This window comes from Electrophorus electricus, chromosome 1 (assembly GCF_013358815.1).
Source record: "Electrophorus electricus isolate fEleEle1 chromosome 1, fEleEle1.pri, whole genome shotgun sequence".
Lineage (NCBI taxonomy): Eukaryota > Metazoa > Chordata > Actinopteri > Gymnotiformes > Gymnotidae > Electrophorus > Electrophorus electricus.
The window spans coordinates 18,231,088-18,255,584 of record NC_049535.1 but is presented as its reverse complement, the minus strand read 5'-3'; the positions used below and the strand labels follow the sequence as shown (position 1 = coordinate 18,255,584).

Sequence of the window (24,497 nt, the reverse complement as noted above, 5' to 3'; positions counted from 1 at the left end):
CTGTATGTCAGCTATATGTTGCATCGTGCTCTTCCTGTAAATTGCCTTCCAGATATGAGATACTGGCAGCCAATGCGATTCCAAAGGGCTTCATGGATGGCAAGCAAGCCTGCATTTTAATGGTAACTACACTACTGTGAATTACAGCACTAATTACAATTCTCAAAATAATTCTGACTACAATGTCTACTACTATACTGTCTATTGTTCTGACTACTCTAATGTCTATAGTACTGACTACAATACTGACTGCAGTGCTGAGTGTAGTACTGATAATGGTACTGATTGCAATACTGACTATAGTATTTATTGCGGTAATGACTAGAGTACTGATTACAGTAGTTACTGAGGTATATGCTCCCACAAAACTGCATCCTGTAATGCATCTTGTTTCCTATCTAAATCTCCACCTTGTAGATTAAGCACCTGGACCTGGACCCTAACCTGTACCGAATTGGTCAGAGTAAGATCTTTTTCCGGACGGGAGTTCTAGCTCAGCTGGAAGAGGAACGTGACCTGAAGATCACTGTTATTATAATCGCCTTCCAGGCCCAAGCCAGAGGATTCCTTGCCAGAAAGTGAGAATGATTCTCACATATGGTACCTGTAAAATGTGGTTAACATAATAATTCAAAGTCCGTTACCCACCTAAGCATATTTGTGTATTTTGACTTCCTGCAGGGCATTTGCCAAACGCCAGCAGCAGCTGACGGCTATGAGGGTGATCCAGAGGAACTGTGCTGCCTACCTCAAGCTCAGGAACTGGCAGTGGTGGAGGCTCTTCACCAAGGTGAGCAACATTCAATAGGCCTGCGTCTGGCTATGTGTATTTACCTGCTGTATTTTATGCGGTGTATGAGCGTGGCTAAACTGTGTGTGCTTACCTGTTGCAGGTTAAGCCCCTGCTCCAGGTGACCCGCCAGGAAGAGGAGATGAGCCTAAAGGAGGAGGAACTCCAGAAAGCGAAAGAGGCTTCGCAGAAATATGAGACAGAGCTCAAAGATATCATGCTGAAACACACACAGGTGCTGCTTTCAGGAACACCCTTAACACCCTTTGAGTGACACACACAGACCGATGCGTTTCAGCTCGACGTCACTTGCACTGACAGCGCTCTTATGGAGCTGCAGTTGAGGGGGGTATTTATGTCATGCAAAGCTGAGCTGAATGCTGTGGTAAATGTAGCGGTGTTCCTTTAGCTGGTGGATGAGAGGAATGCCCTGGCAGAGCAGCTGCAGGCGGAGACGGAGCTGTACGCGGAGGCGGAGGAGATGAGGGCGCGTCTGGCGGCCAAGAAGCAGGAGCTGGAGGAGATCTTGCACGAGATGGAAGCACGGCTGGAGGAGGAGGAGGACCGGAGTGCCTCCTTGCAGGTGGAAAAGAAGAAAATGCAGCAACAGATGCAGGTGTGTTCCACTGAGCAGACGGTATTGTATACTGGAATGCAAGTACATGCTAACTCCAGATACAAATACATACACTCACTGGCCACATTATTAGAAACTCCTAAACCAGTAGTATTCATACCACAGTCCTCAAGGTCCAGGACCTACAGGCTATCCATTCTCCCTTTATCTACAAGTCAGGTGTGATGACAAAGTGACCCACCAGTTACATGTCACCATTTAATCATTTAAGCAACTACAAGGGATCACAAAATCCAGGACCAGATTTCAATTTAAAGCCCAGATTTGAATATCACTGACCTAAAAATACTTGGTAGACATGTTTTGCAGATGTACAGCCAGGAGCAATAGCACATACTTTGGCGTGCACAGTTTATGTACACCATCCTCTAGCATTTCATGCATACTCTGACCATGCACCAATACAAGTCTATCACTGTTACTGACAAGCAATACTGCTCTTCCTGATAAACAGTATACACGCTGTGTCGAGGGTGGTCCTAAATAATATTTGGTAAGCAGTAGTGCTGTGACTAGAAACTGATCAGCAGATGTATACCAAAAGACATCTTACCATTTGGTCTGTGGCTTTAATGAGATTTTCTCTTCAAGAACAACACTGGGCAAGAATGAACACCCATACAAGGTGGTCAATGTTCTCTTCATTCTGTCCAGGATCTAGAGGAGCATCTGGAGGAAGAGGAGGATGCTCGTCAGAAGCTGCAGCTAGAGAAGGTCACATGTGATGGCAAGATTAAGAAGCTGGAGGATGACGTTCTAGTGATGGAAGACCAGAACAATAAACTGTTGAAGGTGCCAAACTGCCTTCACACATAAACGTGTATCTGATGGTCATGTGATACTTTAGCAGAAGCAGTAATGCTGCATCCACTGATAGCTGGTGAAGGTCTGTTAACTGGCTGCCATGCTGACGTGTGTGCAGGAGAGGAAGCTGTTGGAGGAGAGAGTGGCTGATTTCAGTGCCAATTTGGCTGAAGAGGAGGAGAAATCTAAAAACCTGACCAAACTTAAGAACAAACATGAATCCATGATATCTGAACTGGAGGGTGCGTACCATCAGGGCCTGTATGAATATCCTGTACTGAAGTGATTGCTTTGAAAGGGAGGGCCTTGCAGACCAGTGCCTGCAGCGTTACAACCTATTGGCAGTTGTGTGACCTTGGAAGAGGTGTTTGGGTAATGTCCTGCCCCTTGCACCTTATATTGTTGTACAAATTAGGTATTTGGCATTTTTGTGTAAATTAAGTAATTGCCATAAGATCCCAGAGGATAATGTAAGCTAAGATCGAAAATGTCCATGAACTTAAATTTTATGTTTGTGTTGATACTAAACAACAGGTTTAATGTCTTAAGCTTTAAAAATATTCATTGTCTACCACAAACATTTGCCTGATTTAATGTACAAACTACCTCAGCCAGCTACCTTAGAATGGAAACTAAGAGATGGACGCGGTGGCGTACCCAAATGAAAAGCTTTTTTCAATGCTACCCGTCAAATGAAATCTCACAGCAATTTAGTAAGCTTGGCCAATTCCATCTAGTTTCGGTAAGACAAACTTTGAGATGTATACCTGGATAGCAACTGGCCTGCAGCATACATGCCACTTTTGCTTTGTTAACTGTAATTTTAATTGTATTTTTGGAATCCAAACAATAATTTAAGGTCCCATTTAAGGGGGTGGGCATACCCTCTTTTTAAATTGTACATCACTGGGTACTTAGCATCCATTTTCACGTTTAATCAGTTAAAAATATTTTACAAAACAAGCCACATCGTAGATAGGAACCCTAACTGACTGTCCTATAATGATGTTTCCCTGTGACCTCCAGTGCGCTTAAAGAAAGAGGAAAAGACCCGACAGGAGCTGGACAAAGCCAAAAGGAAGCTGGAGGCTGAGTCCAATGACCTGCAGGAGCAGATTGCGGACCTGCAGGCTCAGATCGCCGAGCTGAAGGCCCAGCTTGCCAAGAAGGAGGAGGAGCTTCAGGCTGCGCTCGGACGGTAACGGCTCCTCGTGCTCGAAAACGATGAGCTGCTGAGAACCATGTCAGCTTAGAGTATTTCTCTTCGTCAGTGGTGCTATCAAATCTTATTTATTGAGCGTACATCCCTTGAACATGATGAACCTCCCCTAAAAGTGACATCTGTGACAGTCATCTGTGAGGTGACATGTGAGAGCTTTTCTGTTTCCTCCCCAGGTTGGAGGATGAGACAGCTCAGAAGAATAATGCCCTGAAGAAGATTCGGGAGCTGGAGGGCCTGATCTCAGACCTGCAGGAGGACCTGGATTCAGAGCGTGCTGCCCGGAATAAGGCAGAAAAGACCAAGAGAGACTTGGGGGAGGAGCTAGAAGCCCTGAAATCTGAGTTGGAGGACACACTAGACAGCACAGCAGCGCAGCAGGAGCTACGGTTAGTGCAGGTCCACCACCACACTACTCAGACATACAGGTTCGACTGTTATGGAACTAAGTCATAAAGCCATGGCTCAGGCACGCTTGAGCGTGGCGGAAATAACATTACGAACAGAAGTCATAGAAGGTGGTAGTGCAAACGCATTTTTAAGCCAAAATGCATTAAAAAATAGCACTGCACCAGCAAACCCCATGCCCTGATCCGGCAGGGCAAAGAGGGAGCAGGAAGTGACCCTGCTGAAGAAGGCCATGGACGAGGAGAGTCGCAGCCATGAGGCTCAGGTGCAAGAGATGAGACAGAAACACACACAGGCCGTGGAGGAGCTCACAGAGCAGCTGGAGCAAGCCAAAAGGGTTAGTGGCACTCACACACACACCTATGTGCAACTTCCAAAACAGTGAGTCATACAAAGCAGTAAGATTAATCAGTATGGTCATCAGTCAAAAACTGCATGCACTGATGCTGAAATATAATTTCAGAAATACATGAACATTAGTCATTTTCCTTTTTGCTAAAAGAACCAACATGCTGCCATATTCTGCCATAAATGGACCTTCTATTTAACTGCATCAACCCTCTCACCCTTACAATGCAAGATGTTGAGGGTACGAAATAACTCCACTGTCAAGAAGCCACCAGTATGACTTTGCACACCCGTGTCCTGACGCTTGCAGATGCGTTTCCTGTGATTGCTAGGTGAGGTCCAACCTGGAGAAGGCCAAGCAGGCTCTGGAAAAGGAGACATCAGAGCTGACAGTGGAGATCCGCTCACTCTCTCAGGCCAAGCAGGATGTGGAGCACAAGCGCAAGAAGGTGGAGGGACAGCTGACAGACCTGCAGGCTCGCTTCAATGACAGTGAGAAACAGAAAGCCGAGCTGGGAGACCGCGTATCCAAAATTACAGTGAGTGGCCGACAACAGAACTGCATTGTCTTTTGCCATAAAAACGCCTCTCTGGGCGACACTGCTTGTTATATAGTAAGGGAGATGCATAGTAAGAAGAGCTTTAGAAATAACATCGGGTCCTCGTGCAGGTCGAATTAGAGAGCGTCACCAGCCTCCTGAACGAAGCAGAAGGGAAGAACATCAAGCTGAATAAGGATGTGGCCAGCCTGACATCTCAGTTCCAAGACACTCAGGTGACAAGACACTCACTTCAATACCACCTGAATCTATTTGTACAGCACCTTTCATACATAGAAATGCAGCACTTCACAGTAAAATTAAATAAAACATGAAGCCCGTGAAAGCAGTATAATACAGGAATAATAAGAATGTACAGGAATAATAAAAAATACAAGAATAATAAGAATAATAACATCACCTAACAGAACGCATATCTAAATAGAACTGCTTTTTAAAAGTAAGTGACAAATATGAATTGGAAAAGAGTGTCTTTTTGACTTTTATCCAGTTATATTTTATTTGATGATCTCAAAGCACAATTTTTAATGTTTTCTGTAAGGCACTCGAAAATGTATATTGGTGCTTGTCCATTATTAGGTTTGAAAAACAGTGAAAATCAGTTATAATTAGACAGGCAACCAGTATAATGAAGCTAAAACAGGTGTTATATTTTCTTTCCTTTTTGTATATGTTATTACTCTGGCTGCAGCATTCTGATCAAATTGTAGTCTGTCTATCTGTAAACTGTGCATTTTGTTAATCCAGTGAATAATTCATAGCAGCAGTCTAATCGAGAGAAAAAGTAAAGCATGAATTAGCCTCTTAGCATCCTGTAGTCTGAGAAACTAAACTACCTAAACTAAACTAAAAAGTTGTTTTAGTGACACCATCAATATGAAATTTAAAAGTGTAAAAGGTTAAATCTAATATTATGCCAAAATTTCTAATTTCCTCTTTGGATTGAGAAACCACACTTTCTAAATCAATTACAAATCTGTTGTCTTTGCTTCATTACCACTAATGAATGATATTTTTTAATTCCTCACTTTAATAGTACTACATTACTATTTTTCAGTTAATGGTCAGAGACATTAATAGTCAGTGACTTTCACAGACCACTAAAAATGACTATGGTGATGGATGTGCTACTGGTGTAAACTAGCATTGCCACTTCTGACCCTCTCTACTGGAGGCCAGATTGTAAAAAGTGAGCTCCTGTATTGGAGGCTGGATGCTGACCTGTGAGTGCTCCTGTGTTTGTAGGAGCTCTTGGCAGAGGAGACGAGGCAGAAGTTACAGTTCTCCACCAAGCTGCGTCAGATGGAGGATGAACGCAACAGCCTGCAGGAGCAGTTGGAAGAGGAGACGGAGGCCAAGAGGAACGTAGAGCGACACGTCTCCACTCTCAATATCCAGGTATTATACCTGTTAATCAGATTACTATCTTGGCCTCCACTACTGCAGGACCCATAGCCACTCCTTTGACTGTTTATCTTACTGTTTGCTACATTTGCAGCTGTCCGACTTTAAGAAGAAGCTGGAGGAGATGTCCGGGAATGTGGAGTTGCTGGAAGAGGGTAAGAAGCGTCTGCAGAGAGACCTGGAGGCATCCAACACTCAGTTTGAGGAGAAAGCAGTCGCCTACGAGAAGCTGGAGAAGACCAAGAACAGGCTGCAGCAGGAGCTGGAGGATATTCTGATGGACCTGGACAACCAGCGACAGCTTGTATCCAACCTGGAGAAGAAGCAGAAGAAATTTGATCAGGTTTACTTCTAATTCAATTAATTAATTAATTTTTGATAAATTAGGACAGTTCTTTGTTTTTGTTACTTTTGAATGTTTTATGTTGAAGTTTTGTTGAATGCATAAAACTGCTGCTTATTTGGGCACTTAGCTTTGGCCAGAGCAACCATTAACCAATAAAATTATATTTTGAAGGTTTCTACAACAGCAACCATCTGCTGGGATCCAACCTATGGCCTCTTGAGTCATAACAGTTGTTTGCCCTCTGAGTCATTACCTATATTTGCACAGTCAGTTGTCTGCTAAGTTGTCTGTGTTTTCTCCCTTCAGATGCTGGCGGAGGAGAAGAGCATCTCCTGTAAGTATGCAGAGGAGCGGGACCGTGCAGAGGCAGAGGCTCGAGAGAAGGAAACAAAGGCTTTGTCTCTGGCACGAGCACTGGACGAAGCGCAGGATGCTCGCGAGGAGCTTGAGAGAGCAAACAAAGCTTTGCGCGCAGAGATGGAGGACCTAGTCAGCTCCAAGGATGATGTGGGCAAGAATGTGAGTTTGACTTTCAGTTAACTGATTTCCAGATTTTAAATGTATACTCAGAACACTCACAAAATGATCGGTGATCCTGCAGGTGTCACCTCCAACCCGTGTTCCAGACCTCATCCAGGTCTTCTAAAGACAGATGAAATGAAAGAGTGAGTTTTGTGTCTATATTTTTCTATTTCAAACCTTTCTGTTACAGGTGCATGAGCTGGAGAAGTCAAAGCGTGGTCTGGAGGCACAGGTGGAGGAGATGAAGACCCAGCTGGAGGAGCTGGAGGACGAGCTGCAGGCAGCAGAGGATGCCAAGCTGCGTCTGGAGGTGAACATGCAGGCCCTCAAAGCCCAGTTTGAGCGTGACCTGCAGGGCCGAGACGAGCAGGGAGAGGAGAAGAGGAAGCAGCTGGTCAAGCAGGTGTGTGCGTGCACTCAAAGCAACTAGTTATGACACCTATATTGTAGGGGCACATATGACCAAAGCCAAGAGGATGTGTTCTATGCGCCCTTATATGGAGGATGAAAACCATTTCTCAACAGGTGCGTGAGCTGGAGACAGAGCTGGAGGATGAGCGCAAGCAGAGAGCTGCACTGTCAGCATCCAAGAAGAAGATGGAAGGAGACATGAAGGACCTCGAGGGTCAGATTGACACAGCTAACAAGGGCAGGGACGAAGCCATCAAACAGCTCCGCAAGCTCCAGGTGCCCACTGCAGGCTTCTGCTGCACTGCACGTCCACAAACCAGCCTGCAAACGCACAGCTCGGTTCCCTGCTGTCCAATCAGCCCTTCTGTTGGCATCTTTGACTTGGCAGGCCCAGATGAAGGACTTCCAGAGGGAGCTGGACGATGCACGTGCTGCCAGGGAGGATGTGCTGTCCACCGCAAAGGAGAGTGAGAAGAAGGCCAAGAACCTGGAGGCCGAGCTCATGCAGCTACAGGAGGTGGACCACTATTACAAACATCAATACATCTACATGTGCAATGACTCCACACCTAACTTATTTCCTGGAAAGCAGCAGATCAGATAGCAAGCCTGTCAATCTCATTATGTCAGTGTTACTCAAACCGAACCTCATGATTTGTTATCCCTGGTAGCTCATTGAACAGCTAACGTAACCTCTTTGTCAACACATCTAATTCCCATGGAAAGGGAAGCTAAAAGTCTATAGGACCTAGCGCTTGAGGTCTGTTTACTGTTAATGAAGTACAACGTTGTTCTTTTCAGCATTTACTGAAACTGTTGGCTTGCAGGATTTGGCTGCAGCAGAGAGAGCCAAGAAGCAGGCTGAGACCGAGCGGGACGAGTTGGCCGATGAGCTTGCCAGCAACGCATCTGGAAAGTCAGTATCAATAAAACAGAGGGCATCAATGGCCAATGATTGGCCAAAACAAAAACGAATTTTCTTTTTACAAACCACCCTTGTTAGAAAACAGATAGATGCTAGTTAATTGTTAACTTTGATTGAACAAGTGTTTCCAAAGTGAAATATGAACCATTTTGAATCTGAGCTCTGATCTGATTGTATGTGCTTGTTCATACACTGTCGCATTGCAGTTTATGGGAGCAGGCTAATATATAGTTGATAGCTTTACAGCTGAGAAAAAGCTCCAATTTCACATGCAGATACATTTTAGTATGCAAAATGTGTATATGTACATTCTGCGTGCAGAGCTGTAAAAGTTCATAAATTTGTGTCACCCATTTGTTTTCACAAATTAATAAATTGAGCTAAATAGCAAATTAGCAAAGATAAGTGGTTGGAACAAAAAAACATCTAATCCTGGGTACTGTTGTTGCTATTGGTTTGGTGCTATTATTGTTTCCATTTGAAGGTTAGAAACATTTATATTAACATCTTATCCTGTGTTGTGCATTGGGTATTTATGTCAATCTTGTGACTTTTGAAATAGTTTAGTACAGATAGTTTAATAATGTAGCCGCTAGATATGGAAACATACTATTAAACACATTAAACAAACTTACATAATATTAAATGTTAAAATATGGATATACAATCTGTATCTGTGATGCAGATGGTTAGCTGGCTAAAGCGCACTGTTATGAAATGGTGCAGGTCTGCGCTGAGTGATGAGAAGCGCCGTCTGGAGGCAAAGATCTCCCAGCTGGAGGAGGAGCTGGAAGAGGAGCAGGGCAACATGGAGATGCTCAATGACAAGCTGCGGAAGAGCTCGCAGCAGGTGGTCCGCCATCGCCCACCACAACAGTCTCATATTCATACTACAGGACCTCATCCAGGGCATGCTCTGTGCACGCTGCCCCGCTCCCTCCATCCGACCAGCTGAGATATTTAGGATGTCATTTGACCAGTGACAGCAAAGGGATTTTCCTCTTGACTTTTTCTTCCTTCTCCATTCTAAAGGTGGATCAACTAACAAATGAGCTACAGACAGAACGCACCACCTCTCAGAAGAACGAGAGTGCCCGTCAGCAGCTGGAGAGGCAGAACAAAGATCTGAAGGCCAAACTGCAAGAGATGGAGAACCAGGTTAAATCCAAGTTTAAGTCCTCTATTGCCGCCCTGGAAGCGAAAGTGTCTCAACTGGAAGAGCAGCTTGACCAGGAAAACAGGTAGGGAGCAGGAGACTTGGAATAATAAAGTAATTGTTGGTACTTGAGTTTGAAGACATTACATCTCATGGACCATGAGAAAGTTTTTATAGAACCAACCTAAGCTACTAGACTTGCTTGAGCCACACTGGTTTGATAGTAACACGTGATGGTTGGGAATTTAGGGACAAGCAGGCAGTGGCTAAAACGGTGCGGCAGAAGGAGAAGAAGCTGAAGGACATGATGATTCAGGTGGAAGATGAGAGGAAACAAGCAGAGCAGTACAAAGACCAGGTCTGCCTATCGCTCGCACTCACAGCATTCACAACACTCCCTCCTGGAGACCAGAGTGACTGGCTTGAGTCGTCTGGGAAATTTGCACATTCATGCGTTGATGTGAAAGTCAATATATGTCAATGACTAGTTAGCGTCGGAGAATGGTTGGAGAAACAGCTCAATCCTTATCACCGGCAGAACAAGAGCTGCTTCCAGGAAGGTTCTAAAAAGAGTTTTAAGTTTCGATAACCACCACAATAACCATCTAGCAAAAGCAATTACAACTACTACTGCTACAAACAGTAGCTTACAAGGACATGTTTCCTTGTAGACTTTGTTCCTTTTAATGGTAGCTGCGCTATGAAACCTCTTCTTATTAACAGACGGGGCCTTCATGGTTATTTGTGTGCAGTTCAACACTCCTATGACATTAGGCAATCCTTGGTGAAAAAAAGTCAATAATTATTGGCAGTGTTCAAATGTATTATATCAAATTCATGTAAAAGGATCAATTTTCCTGTGATGGAGCAAAAGCGCTCTATATAGCTTACCCTAATGTGGCCAGGAAAGATTAATATATCCTTTTTCCGAGAGCCAAGTTCACATTTCTGATTGCTCAGCACACAGCACTGTGTAGACTATGAAATGTATCATATCCCTGTTGTGTAAACAAAGTTATGAAGAATTGCATTTTCTGCAGTGTCATGGGAGAATGCTGAGTATTGTGTGTGTGTGTGTGTGTGTGGTCTAAACAGACTCTAAGCAAACACTATTCCATCCTAACTGAAACAGCTATTCCTTTAAGAGGTTAACTATGGGGGCAAAAGACTCTTGGCAATCTCATTACATACAGACTGCATTATTGCATTTATTTCATTATTTCACTGGGTTGCTCCTGAAAGAGTGGAGCAGCCATGAGTGAGACAGACTTCCATTACAAGAGACATTTAAATATGTGATCTGATCTTGTTTGAGCTGAGCAAGCCTGCTTCTGCATAGGTTTGTGTTAGCACCAAATCTCTCATGATCATGTCAAATCAACAGTCCAGTCCAGTTAGCTCAGTAATGTGCATATGAATCATAGGCCTAGGTCAGACCTCCAACCCCCCTGCCCCACACACACAACACTCACATTCACACAGACTGATAAAACTATGTTTATTAGCACATCTGTGAAAAGTGTGTGTGTGTGTGTGTGTGTGTGTGTGTGTGTGTGTGTGTGTGTGTGCGCGCGCGCAGGCGGACAAGGCAAACGCTCGTGTGAAGCAGCTGAAGAGGCAGCTGGAGGAGAGTGAGGAGGAGTCTCAGCGCATCACAGCCGCCCGCAGGAAGCTGCAGAGAGAGCTGGACGAGGCCACAGAGGCCAACGACGCCATGAGCCGTGAGGTCAGCGCCCTCAAGAACAAACTCAGGTATGGCTCACAAAGTGGCAGATTGACACAGACACAGCTAGCAGTGCTCATATTTCAGCTTTAATTATTTATGTTGTAATGTTTATTCTGGTCTGGGGAATGCATGCGACTGCATTGATTATTCCAGAGCATTTGTTTCGGACACCTTGTAATCAATGAACCCAAACGTTCTGACAATAGTTCGCCTGTTGTTGATCTGTTTAAAAAGAGTCATTGACTCAGGCATGGATTAAGTGGAACTTGAACAGATTAATGAGGTAGTGTGAGTTGAGCTCAGGTCTTATACTGCCCTGTTAAACTGGAAGACAAAGACTGTGTGTCTGTATTACAGAGGCAACCCCGAGCCCACACAGTGACCATGCAGGTACCTGTGTACTTAGAAGCAGCTACAAATACTTTTTATACTTCTTATTTCACACACAATACCTTATTCTGGCTGCCTATTAATTTTCTTTTTCTGAGTGAAATATGGTTTATTTCATGAGTAGGATACCGTCATGCTTTTATGTGGAAAACCAAGGCACAACTGAGAATCTGCACACACTCACACACCTGCAGACAGAATTCACATGTATACAGTCACACATGTATATACTGTCACACATTTACATGATGGTGGTTTCTACACATTCACACCCAGTTTTCTTCGAGCAGCTGTGATGCAGGTTTAGATGAGACTGAGACCATATTTCCCTCTCTGCCTAATATGTGGCTGACAGAACCATCTCATTTAGCCTGTATTTACAGGACTCAAATGAGACAATAATGCTTCCATAATCTCTTGACCTTTAGTGTAATGTTCTTCTCTAAAAGACACACCTGTGGCTGTATTCTGGTGGGAAACACACTTGTTTTCATGCAATTCAAAGTATGTAGACATGCACAGAGGCAAGTGAAAACAGGACTCTTTTAGGAATACAGTCACAGCAGTTTCTTTGCATTTCTTTTACCACATTCATCAAGCAAACCCCTACAGACCAAAAGCATCATGGTATGGTACTTATTATGGAAGCTAATGACAGGATTGGTGGGTTCAAATTTTAGGCACTTAATGTAAATAGTACTAGTATTCTACATGTATTACATATTACAGGCTGAACATTGCTTTAATTGCCCATTCAAGTTTAAAATAAAGGAAACCAGACATCACACTTTGCTAGGTTTGTAAAATATTTAACACATTCAACATTCTTGCATAACAAGTAGTTTTCCTGAAGGGCTTTGTTTGACTCAGTCACTCTTTCTTTTCTGTTTACACTTATTATTATTATTATTATTATTATTATTATTATTATTGTCCTTTTTAGTTTCTCCCCTGAAACCTATGAGGCAAATAAATACGTCCAAAACCTATGAGGCAAAACGTCTTGCAGGTTTCAGACCCAGGTTACCATGAATATAAAAGCAGTGTGAGGTTTCCATGGCGTTCCTCTGATGTTGCTTTGCTGTGGCTGTGCTGTTGCAGACGAGGTAACGAGCCATCCTTCAGCAGCTCAACGAGACGCTCGGGGGCGGGCCGTCGAGGGGTGATTGACAGCTCTGATGCTGCTGAGGATGACGCAGACATGCAGGGCGACTACAACGGAACCAAAGCAGGAGAGTAGAGATGGCACCCTGCCCAGCCACACCCTCATTCACAAACATAACTTCATCTGCTTGAAAAATAACCACAATTAAAAAATGTTGTACAATCAAGCACTGCTGTTCAATCAGGCTTCTCATGAGTGGTAATTTCTTTAATTGACACAATCTCAATTTTTGCTAGCCCTTGGCCTTGCAGTATTGGGCTATATTGTTGTTGCCAGTATTATTTTTGTCTGATCTCTTACCAAGGACAGAGAATATAGCTTTTTGAAGATGGCTCGTTAAGGTTTGTTAAGGTTACTGAAGAGATAATGCTTAAAGTAATGCCAGTAAAATTTTTCTGGGCCAAGCTGTGCACATTTATGTTAAAATTTGCTTTGCAATATGTAACAGATCATCTATATTTTAATTTTAAACTCTTTTGAATGTCTTCCTTCTCCATCTCCAAGTTCTGCACTGCATGATATGTGTAGTGTCCTGCACCACATTGTTGTGATACAGCACACAGGTGTAACACTAGCATGTAAACATGTTAGTAATAACACGAGAGTCTGTCTGCTCCTAAAAAGCCTCTCTGGATAGTTATACCAAGAGTTTGTAAGTATGGAGATGCAAGGACTAGGCATTTTTGCTCCCTGCGCAGGGAGATGACTTCCAGTCTCTGATGGAGTGCAACTTCCCAAAACAAAACAGGAAATTCCAGGCTAAATGCAGCATTTTCTATGCTTTTTTCCTCTTTCTAACAGGGCTTTGGACGAGCTATAGCAAAAACAGCAATAAAGATCAGGTATTTTGAAACAAATTTTATAGCACTTTATGATCACTTTCAGTCTATGCAGTAGAGTATTTTATATAAGAAGACTGCATTCTACTGTAACTTCAGAGAACCAAAAAAGAAGTAGTATAGGGATCTTATTCTCAAACACAAAATATTTATACATTTTAAATAGAAATATTCTATGTGTATTTGGCCCCAATGAGTTATCTTATTAAGACAGAGCTGGACAGATCTTTGGGGGAGACATGGACTGTTAAATGTTCAATGTCTACATCAGTTAATAGAGCTATTGGCCCTTCCTAACCCGTAAAAGGAACTAGATAGTATTCGATGATATGATCCTATTGTTCTAACCCCACTCCACTTGTCACCAAAATGTAATCAATGTTTATTGGAAATTATATTTCACTCTATGAATTTGTGAAACCACTTGCACATTAAAATAAAGTGTGAAATAAAAATTGTCTCTAATGGGTTTTAAGATGGTGTTTGATTTGTTTGTTCATTATAAACATACAGAATGATTGCTTTTGTCAGTATATGAGTTGCAAAGTCTTGCTTTCAAATCTAAATCACATTTATTGATCAAATTAGAATTGATTGTAAAATTAGATTTTGTGGCAACAAATTAAATTAAATTAGTCTGAGACTCCTGAACACTTTACAAAAACTTTACATCATTATATGGAGGGGTGTCTGTATCAAAGTGAGGTCAGATCTTTATGCAGCTTAGTTCAGTAAGCAGCGATTTTAGTGAGGACACCTCTGAAGACTATTTGCAGAACCTGCAGTTTTGCTAGTTTGATCTTTGTTGAATACTTCATCGATCTCAACACAAGAGGGCGCTCCTTCCTCTACTTCTGATTTCTTTCTGTTGGAGTGCTCTTATCCCAGTACCATGAACCTGCAATAAATACACAGACACACACACTTTCCTTTCTTGATACTATCAGACACAGATACTTTCTTGTTCAAATGGCATATATATCAGCTTATATCACCTGCTGGGCATCACATCGGTTTAACGTGTCATTTTCATTTAGTTGTTTTCTACACAGCGATGGCCACCTTGGGCTGTTGTCCTAGATTATAGTAAAAGCATTCTTTACTCTTCTGTAATGTCCCTCTATACTGTTTATAACATTAACTTGAGTCTGAAGCACATCAGCACAGGAAGTGGTTTTTGTAGCACGAATGAAACGTATGAAAGTCAACTCAGCAGGAAGTAATGCTACTGTGACAGGAAATATTAGCCAACTGCCAATAAATGAATCAGAAAAAAAGTTGGAGAATACCTAATCCATACCAACTATTTCATATAAAATATTAATGTTCACTACACAAGCTAAAAATACCATGAACCAGCAATAAATGCACAGATATTAATGTTCACTAAATACATAAATATTAATGTTCACTACAGTTACATTTACATTTACAGCATTTGGCAGAAGCTCTTATCCAGAGTGACTTACAAAAGTGATTTGTCATTTCCTTATAGAATACATCCTAGTACAGTACAGTAGGTTAGAGTCCAACATACCAATGATCTAGAATACTGTAGAAATGCAGGGATTGATACTGTAGAAATACAGGGATCAATACTGATGCCTAGAAGTGTAAAATAGATATAAGCTCCAGCAGAGACAACGATAAGTGCAATAACAAACAATACCCTACAATAAGTAAACTACAATAAGTTTCAGTTACTCACAACACAAGCTCACTACACACGCTAAAAGTACCATGAACAAGGAATAAATACAGACACACATACACACTTTCCTTTCTACCAGCTCTGAATTTACAGAAATGTGGATTATAAAGTCAAATTAATATCTCCACTATTTAAAAGCTACATTCATCACTGAGAGATCACTTTTTTAGCTATTGTACAGCAGTACCTACAGGCAGCTAGTTTCAGTCAGGTCTGTGTACTCATGAATTGTCTGATGGTTAGTTGTTTTGTGCTTTCCTAAATTGCGCGTGCTCTTTGGTCAAATAGGAAAGGGTGATGCAACAGAGTATCAGAATGGGTGTATCTATTAGAGCAATTACACATTACAGACCAATATTAGATTTGCCAGTGTATCTGTAGAATTGATACCCAGCACAGACTCTAATTCACTCTCAAGAAAAAAAAGAAGGAAAAAAGCCCGGCCCTGAAACTCACTGCTTTTCAGTTTTTACACATACAATGTATATCTCAACCTGGCTTCCTCGCTCAACCTGAGAGACTTCCTGTGTGGCAAACAGCACTCTGAAACCCCAAACACAAAAGAGACGGCACACGAATCTGGTGGATCATCATCTCTCATGCGGATTACTGGGTTCAGCTCTTCGGGGTTCTGCTCCGCAGCTCATGGGTGAGAGACGAGGCAAACATTCACATAGTGAACCAGTGAAAACAGTCAGAGGCACAACATCAACCACCGCGGAGACTCAAAAGAGACAAAAACTCTGCTGAAGAACTTTTGTAGCAGCAAAGGATAGATATTCGATAGCTGTGACTGTCCAACAGGAAGTAGCTGCTGCAAGGCAAGCACAGCATGAGCAAGTGGTTTTGCTGAATTGATGTCTGGAAGGAGGGAGAGAAGACAGTAGACCACGATTTATGCGTCAGTACGTTAAAAAGAGCTGCAGGATTCACCCAGATTTGGCATTTCACTAGAACACCAAAACATTTTAAGAATTGTTTGTGAAGTAAACAGACCTAAAACAAAAATGGGCACAAAAGAAGAGTCAGATTCCATATCATCACCACAGCATAAAGAGGAAGAAATGGTGCAGTCTGTTGAGACAAACTGCCCTACCGAGAAAGAAGCTGAGCGATCAGAAGATGAAAATCCACTGAACACCTACCAATGGCATATCGGTGCAAAGTCCGAGGCGGTGGGACAGGGTACGTTTGATAGGCTAGAGAAAGGAGCTGCAAATAAATGGAGTAAAATGCAGAGCTGGCGGAAAGCTTTGAGTGAAGATACAGGAGACAAATCATCAACAGCACCTCGTGGAGGAGAAAACTCAACAAAAGCAGACAGGCCAACAAGAAAGAACCCTTTCCGCAGGGCCCTGTCAGAGCCGCCAGGGTCGCTGCTCTCCTCTGTACTGTCCCCCTCGTCCTCGGCTGCTGGAACCTCTGAGGCATCAGGCTCTGCCGCCACCACCGAAGCACCTCAGAAAGGAAAAATCAGAAAATACCTGCACCAAGTCTCGCAGAAACTGAAGAGACCACGTCTGCAGACCAGGAACAGCACGCCCATTATAGAACATGGTGAGACCTGTTTTACTACTGCCACAATTTAAAGGATTAAAAGGTACACAATTCAGAAGCTATAAGGTTGATGAATTGCTCAATGGAACACTTTTAAACAATTAGAGTTAGATCATTTTTCAATGAGGGCTTAGGTTAGAGGTCCTACTGTATAATCAAACATGTATAGCCAAGAAAGAGGAGAGCTCAGATCTGTAACAGCCAGTAATGAAAGCTATAGGCAGCCAGAGAGACAGGCTAAAATTTCAACTTCTTTGGTACACTCAGAACCAACCTCACTGCATGATGTTTCAACTTATATATAGTATATATCTGTGTAAAATATATTACTTAAATCTATTATATATAAAGCTATAATATATTACCAAAAAAAGAGCAAAACACATTCCTTTGATGTTCTAGCAATTGTTTTCAGTTCAAGAACATTAACAAGAAAATTAATTGGATATTTAAATTTAACTTAGAAAGTGCTTCTTTAGCTATGATTTTTTTATTATTGTTATCTTACCAGAAGCCCTCAGTCCAGAGCCTGTGGTCCCAGAGGCACTGCAGCTGTGCTGGGCCCCCCCTCAGGACATTCCAGTATGGGATGTCAACAACTGTATTCTGCAGGATGGACAGATCCTCATTCCCCGGGAGGGGGAGGTAGATTGTTTATTTTATAATGCATTCACCCCACTAAATTCACCCCAATAAAACCAAGCTGAACTGCTTCTAATGATTAAGTCCTGGACAAACCGAATATCTCACTATTACCTCTAAAGAACAATGTAGTATATCAGGTTGACTATCCCTAGCTTTTTTTCCTGTATATGTTCTAGCTGACTGAGGTCAGGTTCTGTGTAGAAGGTTTGGTTTATCAGCACTTGATCTTTCCTTCAGCCTATGTTGCGCACAAGGAACCGGACAAGTAGCTGCCTCTCCAGTCTCAGTCTCCAGAATCTCAGTGCCTTAGCGGAGCCATATCAGAGTCACATCAATTTGGGTTAGTACTCCTGCTTTGCTTACAACCCCCTACACATCACGTATGGTTTTTCTGCCTCCATACATATTTACATATGTGATCCTTATCTTTTGAAAGGAAGTCCCAAAAAGCATTATTGGATTTTACAGTAAACCCTGGAGGCAAAGGGGCATATTATCTTATTTATCCGCCTTTGGCCAGTTTAGAGCCCTGAGCTTCACAGCCATGATAAATAAAATAAAATTTAAGGTGGGCTTGTGTTCAAAAGTTTGCTACAGAGGAAATAGCTGATGTGATTAGGCATGTGTATGGCTGTGAAATTGCTTCCTGTAAATTTGGGAGATAGCATCACCACTGCATTTCAACCCCTTAGACAAATGCTTTCTGATCTCCATACAAGTATGTGGATTATTCTGATGTAAAAGAAGAAGGTCATATAACTGCATTTAAGAGTTGGTCCTAGATATTAAGAACAAAAGACTGATTAGGAAGATGGACATGGTTTTCAGGCGATGGATTATATGCGGGGGGACTTTTGGTAAGCAAAAGATCACTGTGAGCTGACCGATTTAGGGGTGAAAGGAATCTTTATGGTGATATTTGGTTTATAAAATGGAGTCCACGATATTTGAGTATAATTAAGCCCGGGGTTGCAGTGGTCTACAGTAACAAATTTACTAAACATTCACTAAACTTCAATGTAACTACTGAACTGAGAACTAGAGAACTGTAATTTTGAAGTGCTCCAACCTGAAACCACATCCTGTTTTGGTGCTTGTTTTTACCATAAATATGTATGATTCCTACTAAGTATAGCTTTGTAAAGATTTAACAATTAGAGGATCTGTAAAACCAGAAGACATAATAATTAGTTTTATATCTTGTAGATTTCATTCAGATATCCAAGATCAGTGTATTTTCATTTTAAAATGGCTGTGCGAGAAAGCAAAAGGGAAATGACTATGCTTCCTGTAATGGTTAAAATAAATGTTTTATAGTTATGACATGCTAGTCACCCCTGCATCACCTTAGAAATACATCAGAACATGCACAGGACTGTAATACTCCAAGGATTCATATTTCCAAAGTAATCCTGAGCTGCTCCATATTCTCCAGAGTGCAGTCCAGACCATGTGGCCCCTGGCAATGCTCCTAAGTCAAAAGGCCAAGATGGAGGAGTAAGGGTGAGTTCCTATTGATGCACTTCCACAGTTCACTGCATCCCATCCAGCTATAATCTGCCTATGAGTTGCATGAGATCAGCCAATTCCTTTCATACATTAGCAAGTTTCACTCTCTCACTGTGTTCTTTTCTCTTCTCTCACTAGGCAATGATCAAGCGCCGTTTACAGAGTGGCGCTCAGAAAAAATTGAGCAGCACGCAGCTACATACTGTTGGACTATCAGCAGCTCCAGGGTACAGTATATAGCCTGCAGCACCTATGCCATGACAATCAATCAAATAATTTTGGGGCAGCACTTCAATGATTCATTGGTGTTCACTGATTAGATTGTCATCTATATCTCTGTTTTAGCATGTTTGGCTCAAGAGAATCCCTGTCCATTCCTGTAAGTGCTGCAGAAAGCCTGGATGTAAGTGCAGACCGCACTACTGTCATCAGGCCAGTACACAGCTCCATTCTTGGGGAGAAGTACTGCTTTGAGGTGATAAACTCAGAGAGCAACCACTGTTTTGGGTGCAAATCAGCTGCAGAGAGAGACAGATGGATCGAGAACTTGAGGCGTGCTGCCCAACCGAATAAGGTAGCAAATGAGCTGTGAATTGTAGCAACATGTCAAGCATCAGACATTCTCTGCATGTTCTCTTATTAAGTAAAACACTCAATAATTTTGAATGTTTCCTACATAGGACAACTGTGAGCGTACAGAGAACTCCCTTAGTCTGTGGGTAAATGAAGCCAAAGACCTTCTTCCAAAGAGGCGCTACTACTGTGAATTGTACCTTGACGGCACGCTATTTGCTCGCACTACTAGCCGTGCCGTGGGTAAGTCATCCCACTCAGCAAACCTGGCAGGTGATGGAGGAGCTGGAGCGATAGGTGGGGGTCTTGGAGGAAGTGGAACTGCAGGAGGCTGCCACCTCTTTTGGGGAGAGCTATTTGAGCTCGACAACCTCCCCCACGTCACACAGGTCACTTTGCACCTCTTCCGTGATGATGATCCCAAGAAGAAGCGCCATTCGAAGGATGAGTCTATCCTACATCCACTGGGCAGTGTGGCTCTGAATTTATCAGATATAAAAGGACGGGCTTTTCAGGAGAAATGGTACCCCATCATTCCCTACAAACCTCCTGGCACTGGAAGTGCAAAGGACCAGCTGGGACCACAGGCTTCACTTCGCGTAAAGGCCCGATTCCAGAACTTGAAAGTGCTGCCAATCGAGAAGTACAAGGAGTTTGCGGAATACGTAACTGTGGGCTACGGCCGCATGTGCAGCAGTCTGGAACCCCTTCTTAATGTCAAGGACAAAGAGGAACTGGCAGGAGCCCTTGTACATGTGCTTCAAAGCATAGGGAAGGCAAAAGTAAGTACCTTTGACATCTGCTACATGTGATCATACAGTGCAGAGAAAGAAAGTGTGTACCTTGCACCTGCCAAGGGTGTCAATATTTTTTGCATATACAGGAGTTCTTGATTGACCTAGGCAGTGCTGAAGTCCAGCGCTTGGGGGAGAACGAGGCCCTGATTTTCAGAGAGAACACTCTAGCCACAAAGGCTATTGATGAATACATGAAGCTGGTTGGGCAGAAGTATCTCATTGATACTCTTGGTATGAAGGTTTTATATCAGAATCTACTATAAGTTTAGACCATTACATCTTGTGATAATTGGGTTTTCAAAATCTATTTTTCAAGTCAGAACATCTCTTTAACATTTTCTTGGCTCACATTTGTTTTGTTTTCTGATGAACAGGGAAGTTTATTGCTCGACTGTATGCTTCATCAGAAAGCTGTGAAGTAGACCCTCGGAAATGCTCCACCTCAGACCTCCCTGTCAATCAGAATCATCTAAAAGAGACATGTGCTGAAGTAGTGCAGCAGATCGCTGAGATGCACAGGTTGGTGGAGAGAACATTTTGTTGAAAATGAAACACTTAAATGACACTGAAGGGGAACACTAACAACAATCAATTTCTGTGATACAGAGCATTTTGTAGATATAACTATTTTCTCTTTATACTAGTAACTTGGCAATGACTCAACCCAGTTTTAACGATTTGAGACAGACTTGCTGTGATTCATTGTGCCTCCTGGTGCTTGTAGCTCATTCCCCGTGGAGCTGAACGAAATTTTCTCCAGCTGGGTGTCAGACTGTGAGGAACGTAGACGACCAGAAATTGGACATCGCCTCATTTCAGCATCTCTCTTTCTCCGTTTCCTCTGCCCAGCCATACTCAGTCCCTCATTGTTCGGACTTACCCAGCCTTACCCTGAACCAAACACTCTGCGTACACTCACTCTTACAGCAAAGGTCATACAGAACCTTGCCAACTTCACCTTGTAAGTAAATCTGCAATTGGAGAATTGCACAAAACATTTGCATGCAAGTGTCCCTGCTAGATAGTGTAAAATTCAACATGTCAATTTCTGCATATTTGCATTAGATCAAACATTCTTAAATGATATTATGAATTTTACTTTCAGTCAATTATGCTAAATTATTTTATGATATACAAAGTTCTCAAGGGATCAATCAATCTATCTATCTATCTATCTATCTATCTATCTATCTATCTATCTATCTATCTATCTATCTATCTATCTATCTATCTATCTATCTATCTATCTATCTATCTATCTATCTATCTATCTCAGCTTCTCATTTGACTTTGTTGTAGGTTTGGGGAGAAAGAGGAGTACATGCTCTTCATGAATGACTTCCTGGAGCAGCACTGGGAGCCTATGAGAGGCTTCCTGCAGCGTGTGTCAAACCCCGAGAGTGAGTTGGACATGGCGCGGTTTGATGGCTATGTGGACCTGCCTTTACGCCTTGCAGTCCTCCATAGCCTGCAAGTGGATATTATCTCCCCTATGAATCAGGTGGGCAGTGTAACAAATCCATTTAAAAACTCAATCGCTAAGGTTGTTGTTCTGGATTCTGTCCTGTCACTGGACTCTAAAACTTACTGGATTATAGCCCTCAGTTAACTAGGATTGAAATTCTTTTTAAAAATCTACAAATTATGTTACCATTAAAGATGCATAAATCTACATGTTTAATAGAGTTGCCTTGCTGTTTTTCAAAGGAAACAATAAACAGCCTGCAGCCCCTTCCATCTATCTTGAATCAAATTACAGATCATCTCGGTCCAGATGCTCCAAGGATCAATTGTAGCAAGTGAGGAAGTGGTTTTATTGCTACACAGCCATATAAAAATCAACACTATTCATGTCTTAGTCATTGAATTGGCCTTGGTTAATTTCTAATAAATAATTCAACACTCTGTTACAAGAACATAGTATGAGTACAGTAGTATGGTTAGTTAAATGATTACAGCCAACTCTTCTCACCATTATCTGCAAAATTTATCTGCACCCAAGTTTCAGAGCAGGAGAATCCAAGCCCTCTTATGTGCCTCCACGAGATCTGGGCAAGTACAGTCCCCTGAACAAGTCTTTGCAGCACCTACCTACAGATTCAAAAGTCAACCACGGCAAAGACAGGCAGAGGAAGCAAGTCAAGAGGACACAAAGCGTTCCTGGATCAGAACGGCGTCATCACCTGTCTCTGAAGAAACAGAAAAGTACTGAAGACCTGTCCACAATGACCCCCATGGCTATATCACCACCACAGCCAGTAAGCCTTTGTTTCTCATCATCCTTAACCAAGGCTCATGAAACATGCGGCTCTATAGTTTTGGTTCGAGCACCTGTGTAGTGATGTAACGATCAATATTTCTTATGTGTGTTGACATAGAGCATACATTTTAAAGCCCCACCTGCTCCTGTTCCTTGGATTAAAGTAATCAACAAAGAGCCTTATCAGATAAAAACAGAATACGAGGAGACGAGCCTTCTGGACAAGGTGCATTCACTTACATCCTCTTCTCTACATCAGCAAATGCACCACTATACCTTGGAGTTTACACTACACTGTCTAAATTGCCAATGCCTTGGAATGGCTTTGTTTCTTTTTTACTAATGTCTCCAAAAAAAGAGGTTTGTGGCATGGCTTTTTTTGAATGGTTACTATACCATCACCATTTTATGAGTATTTAATAGCATTTTAATACTTGTTTCTTTCTTTTTTTTTTATAGATATATTTTCACTTAATAGAAGAAACTGAAGATGCTGTTATGAAACAGCGGTTTGACAGAGGTTTGTTTTTTCTTTCCACAGCATGCACAGGAGTTGTCTGAGCTACGCCTGGGAGTGGAGCAGGTGGCTGAGCGTGAGCTGGAAATGGCAAAACGGCTGGAGGACTTCATTATCCAGAGCCAGGAACAAAACGCTCAGCTGCAGGCAGAGATACAGGAACTCCGGGGCGTTCTAGCGATGCGTGAGGAACAGCTTGTCAGTGCAGCCTTCAGGTAAAGAATACTAGGACATGACTAAAACATGAGTTAGATGTCAGTTACTATTTTACTTTGGCTGGGGAGCAAAATGCTGATCTTTTATGTCTGTTACAGACTGGGGGTCATAGAAGAGGAGCGAGAGGAAGATGAGAGGAAACTAAGTGTTGCCTTGGTTGCAGCGGAACGGATGAATGTCTTGGTAAGTGACGGTAGCTGCCTCTGTTATTGCCCATTTCAAACAAACCATGTCAAACGGGTGCGATATTCTGCATTAATCTGTAAGGCACCATTTCATGTGTTTCAGGAAGAGCAATTTGCTGGCTTGTTGGAAACCATGCAAAGGCTAAACAAGTCCACTAATGAAAGCTTGAAATCATCATACATCAGCACCTAACACGGCAGGATGAAACACCGCGTCCAGTTCTGCATGATGCAAAAGTACCGAAAAAAACAGCTTTATTACTCATATTTTTAGTTTAGTCAATGCAAATATATATATATATATGAGCATGCCTGTGTTTTTCACACAATATTGAAATTCTGGTCGCAAAATTACACCGATTACACAGAATTACTACACAGTTCATTCAAAGGAGCTCTGAACACAAGTATGCATCTTTCCTAAAGTTAAATTTACCATTCCAGTATGACAAGGACATGTGTACAAGTACACTCACAAATAAAACATTTAACAAATTTGACCTGAAATAACTAAAATAAATTTAACTAATGAAAGCCTATTGGTTGTGTATTTTTAGTATTGCTAAATTAGGCTATATTGCCAACAGAATTGACTGAGAGATTAAACATGTTGGATAGTAACTGGCTATGTATTATTTACTTCAACTAAATTCATGTTTATTTATGTAGTATTTTAACAATAGGGATGGTCTCAATGTAGCTGTATAAGAACCAGATGTAGACGCCTAATGAGTGACAGGGAAAGCTCCCTTGATTGAAGGAACAAATCTTCGGTGGATCAGACTTAGAAGGGAACTCATCCACCCTTTGGGTGGCACTGGAGAGAGTAACGCATACAAAATAAATGGAAACAATTGCAAGTAAATATTATTTACAA

General features: G+C 42.1%; 2 protein-coding genes and 1 long non-coding RNA gene across 6 annotated transcripts in view; 2 read left to right on the top strand and 1 right to left on the bottom strand.

Moving 5' to 3' along the window:
* Positions 1-14,125, top strand: part of myh11a (myosin, heavy chain 11a, smooth muscle) — a 38,053-nt gene extending 23,928 nt beyond the window's left edge. The window contains exons 18-41 of the mRNA XM_035530464.1: positions 53-122; positions 418-578; positions 682-790; positions 894-1,025; positions 1,200-1,406; positions 2,082-2,219; positions 2,350-2,473; positions 3,258-3,429; positions 3,627-3,839; positions 4,051-4,195; positions 4,539-4,745; positions 4,877-4,981; positions 6,012-6,164; positions 6,265-6,513; positions 6,823-7,035; positions 7,229-7,441; positions 7,564-7,725; positions 7,838-7,966; positions 8,277-8,365; positions 9,101-9,224; positions 9,407-9,615; positions 9,780-9,888; positions 11,110-11,282; positions 12,748-14,125. Coding sequence (XP_035386357.1) covers positions 53-122; positions 418-578; positions 682-790; positions 894-1,025; positions 1,200-1,406; positions 2,082-2,219; positions 2,350-2,473; positions 3,258-3,429; positions 3,627-3,839; positions 4,051-4,195; positions 4,539-4,745; positions 4,877-4,981; positions 6,012-6,164; positions 6,265-6,513; positions 6,823-7,035; positions 7,229-7,441; positions 7,564-7,725; positions 7,838-7,966; positions 8,277-8,365; positions 9,101-9,224; positions 9,407-9,615; positions 9,780-9,888; positions 11,110-11,282; positions 12,748-12,886 — 3,745 coding nt within the window. The 3' untranslated portion in view covers positions 12,887-14,125. The remainder of the gene's footprint in view (positions 1-52; positions 123-417; positions 579-681; positions 791-893; positions 1,026-1,199; positions 1,407-2,081; positions 2,220-2,349; positions 2,474-3,257; positions 3,430-3,626; positions 3,840-4,050; positions 4,196-4,538; positions 4,746-4,876; positions 4,982-6,011; positions 6,165-6,264; positions 6,514-6,822; positions 7,036-7,228; positions 7,442-7,563; positions 7,726-7,837; positions 7,967-8,276; positions 8,366-9,100; positions 9,225-9,406; positions 9,616-9,779; positions 9,889-11,109; positions 11,283-12,747) is intronic.
* On the bottom strand, positions 13,593-16,593 carry LOC113588788. Of its 3 annotated transcripts, XR_003411882.2 has the most exons (3): positions 15,188-15,692; positions 14,646-14,726; positions 13,593-14,548 (listed from the first exon to the last, which is right to left on the bottom strand). It is a non-coding gene; the product is annotated as an uncharacterized LOC113588788 (long non-coding RNA). The 3 variants fall into 3 exon arrangements; XR_003411883.2 differs by lacking the exons at positions 14,646-14,726; positions 15,188-15,692 and adding an exon at positions 16,507-16,593; XR_003411881.2 differs by lacking the exon at positions 15,188-15,692 and having other exon boundaries at positions 14,646-15,110.
* rasal3 (RAS protein activator like 3) lies at positions 15,839-24,241 on the top strand. Of its 2 annotated transcripts, none has more exons than XM_027028138.2 (17): positions 15,839-16,918; positions 17,433-17,563; positions 17,801-17,903; positions 18,999-19,066; positions 19,211-19,299; positions 19,418-19,646; positions 19,753-20,427; positions 20,529-20,673; positions 20,817-20,961; positions 21,167-21,403; positions 21,742-21,943; positions 22,150-22,241; positions 22,445-22,700; positions 22,821-22,928; positions 23,244-23,434; positions 23,534-23,618; positions 23,724-24,241. In XM_027028138.2, the coding sequence occupies exons 1-17, from the start codon at positions 16,369-16,371 to the stop codon at positions 23,811-23,813; spliced, it is 3,396 nt and encodes a 1,131-aa protein (XP_026883939.2). In that variant the 5' UTR covers positions 15,839-16,368; the 3' UTR covers positions 23,814-24,241. The 2 variants fall into 2 exon arrangements, with proteins under 2 accessions (XP_026883939.2, XP_026883938.2); XM_027028137.2 differs by having other exon boundaries at positions 15,840-16,918; positions 17,430-17,563.
* Positions 24,242-24,497: the final 256 nt, after the last annotated feature.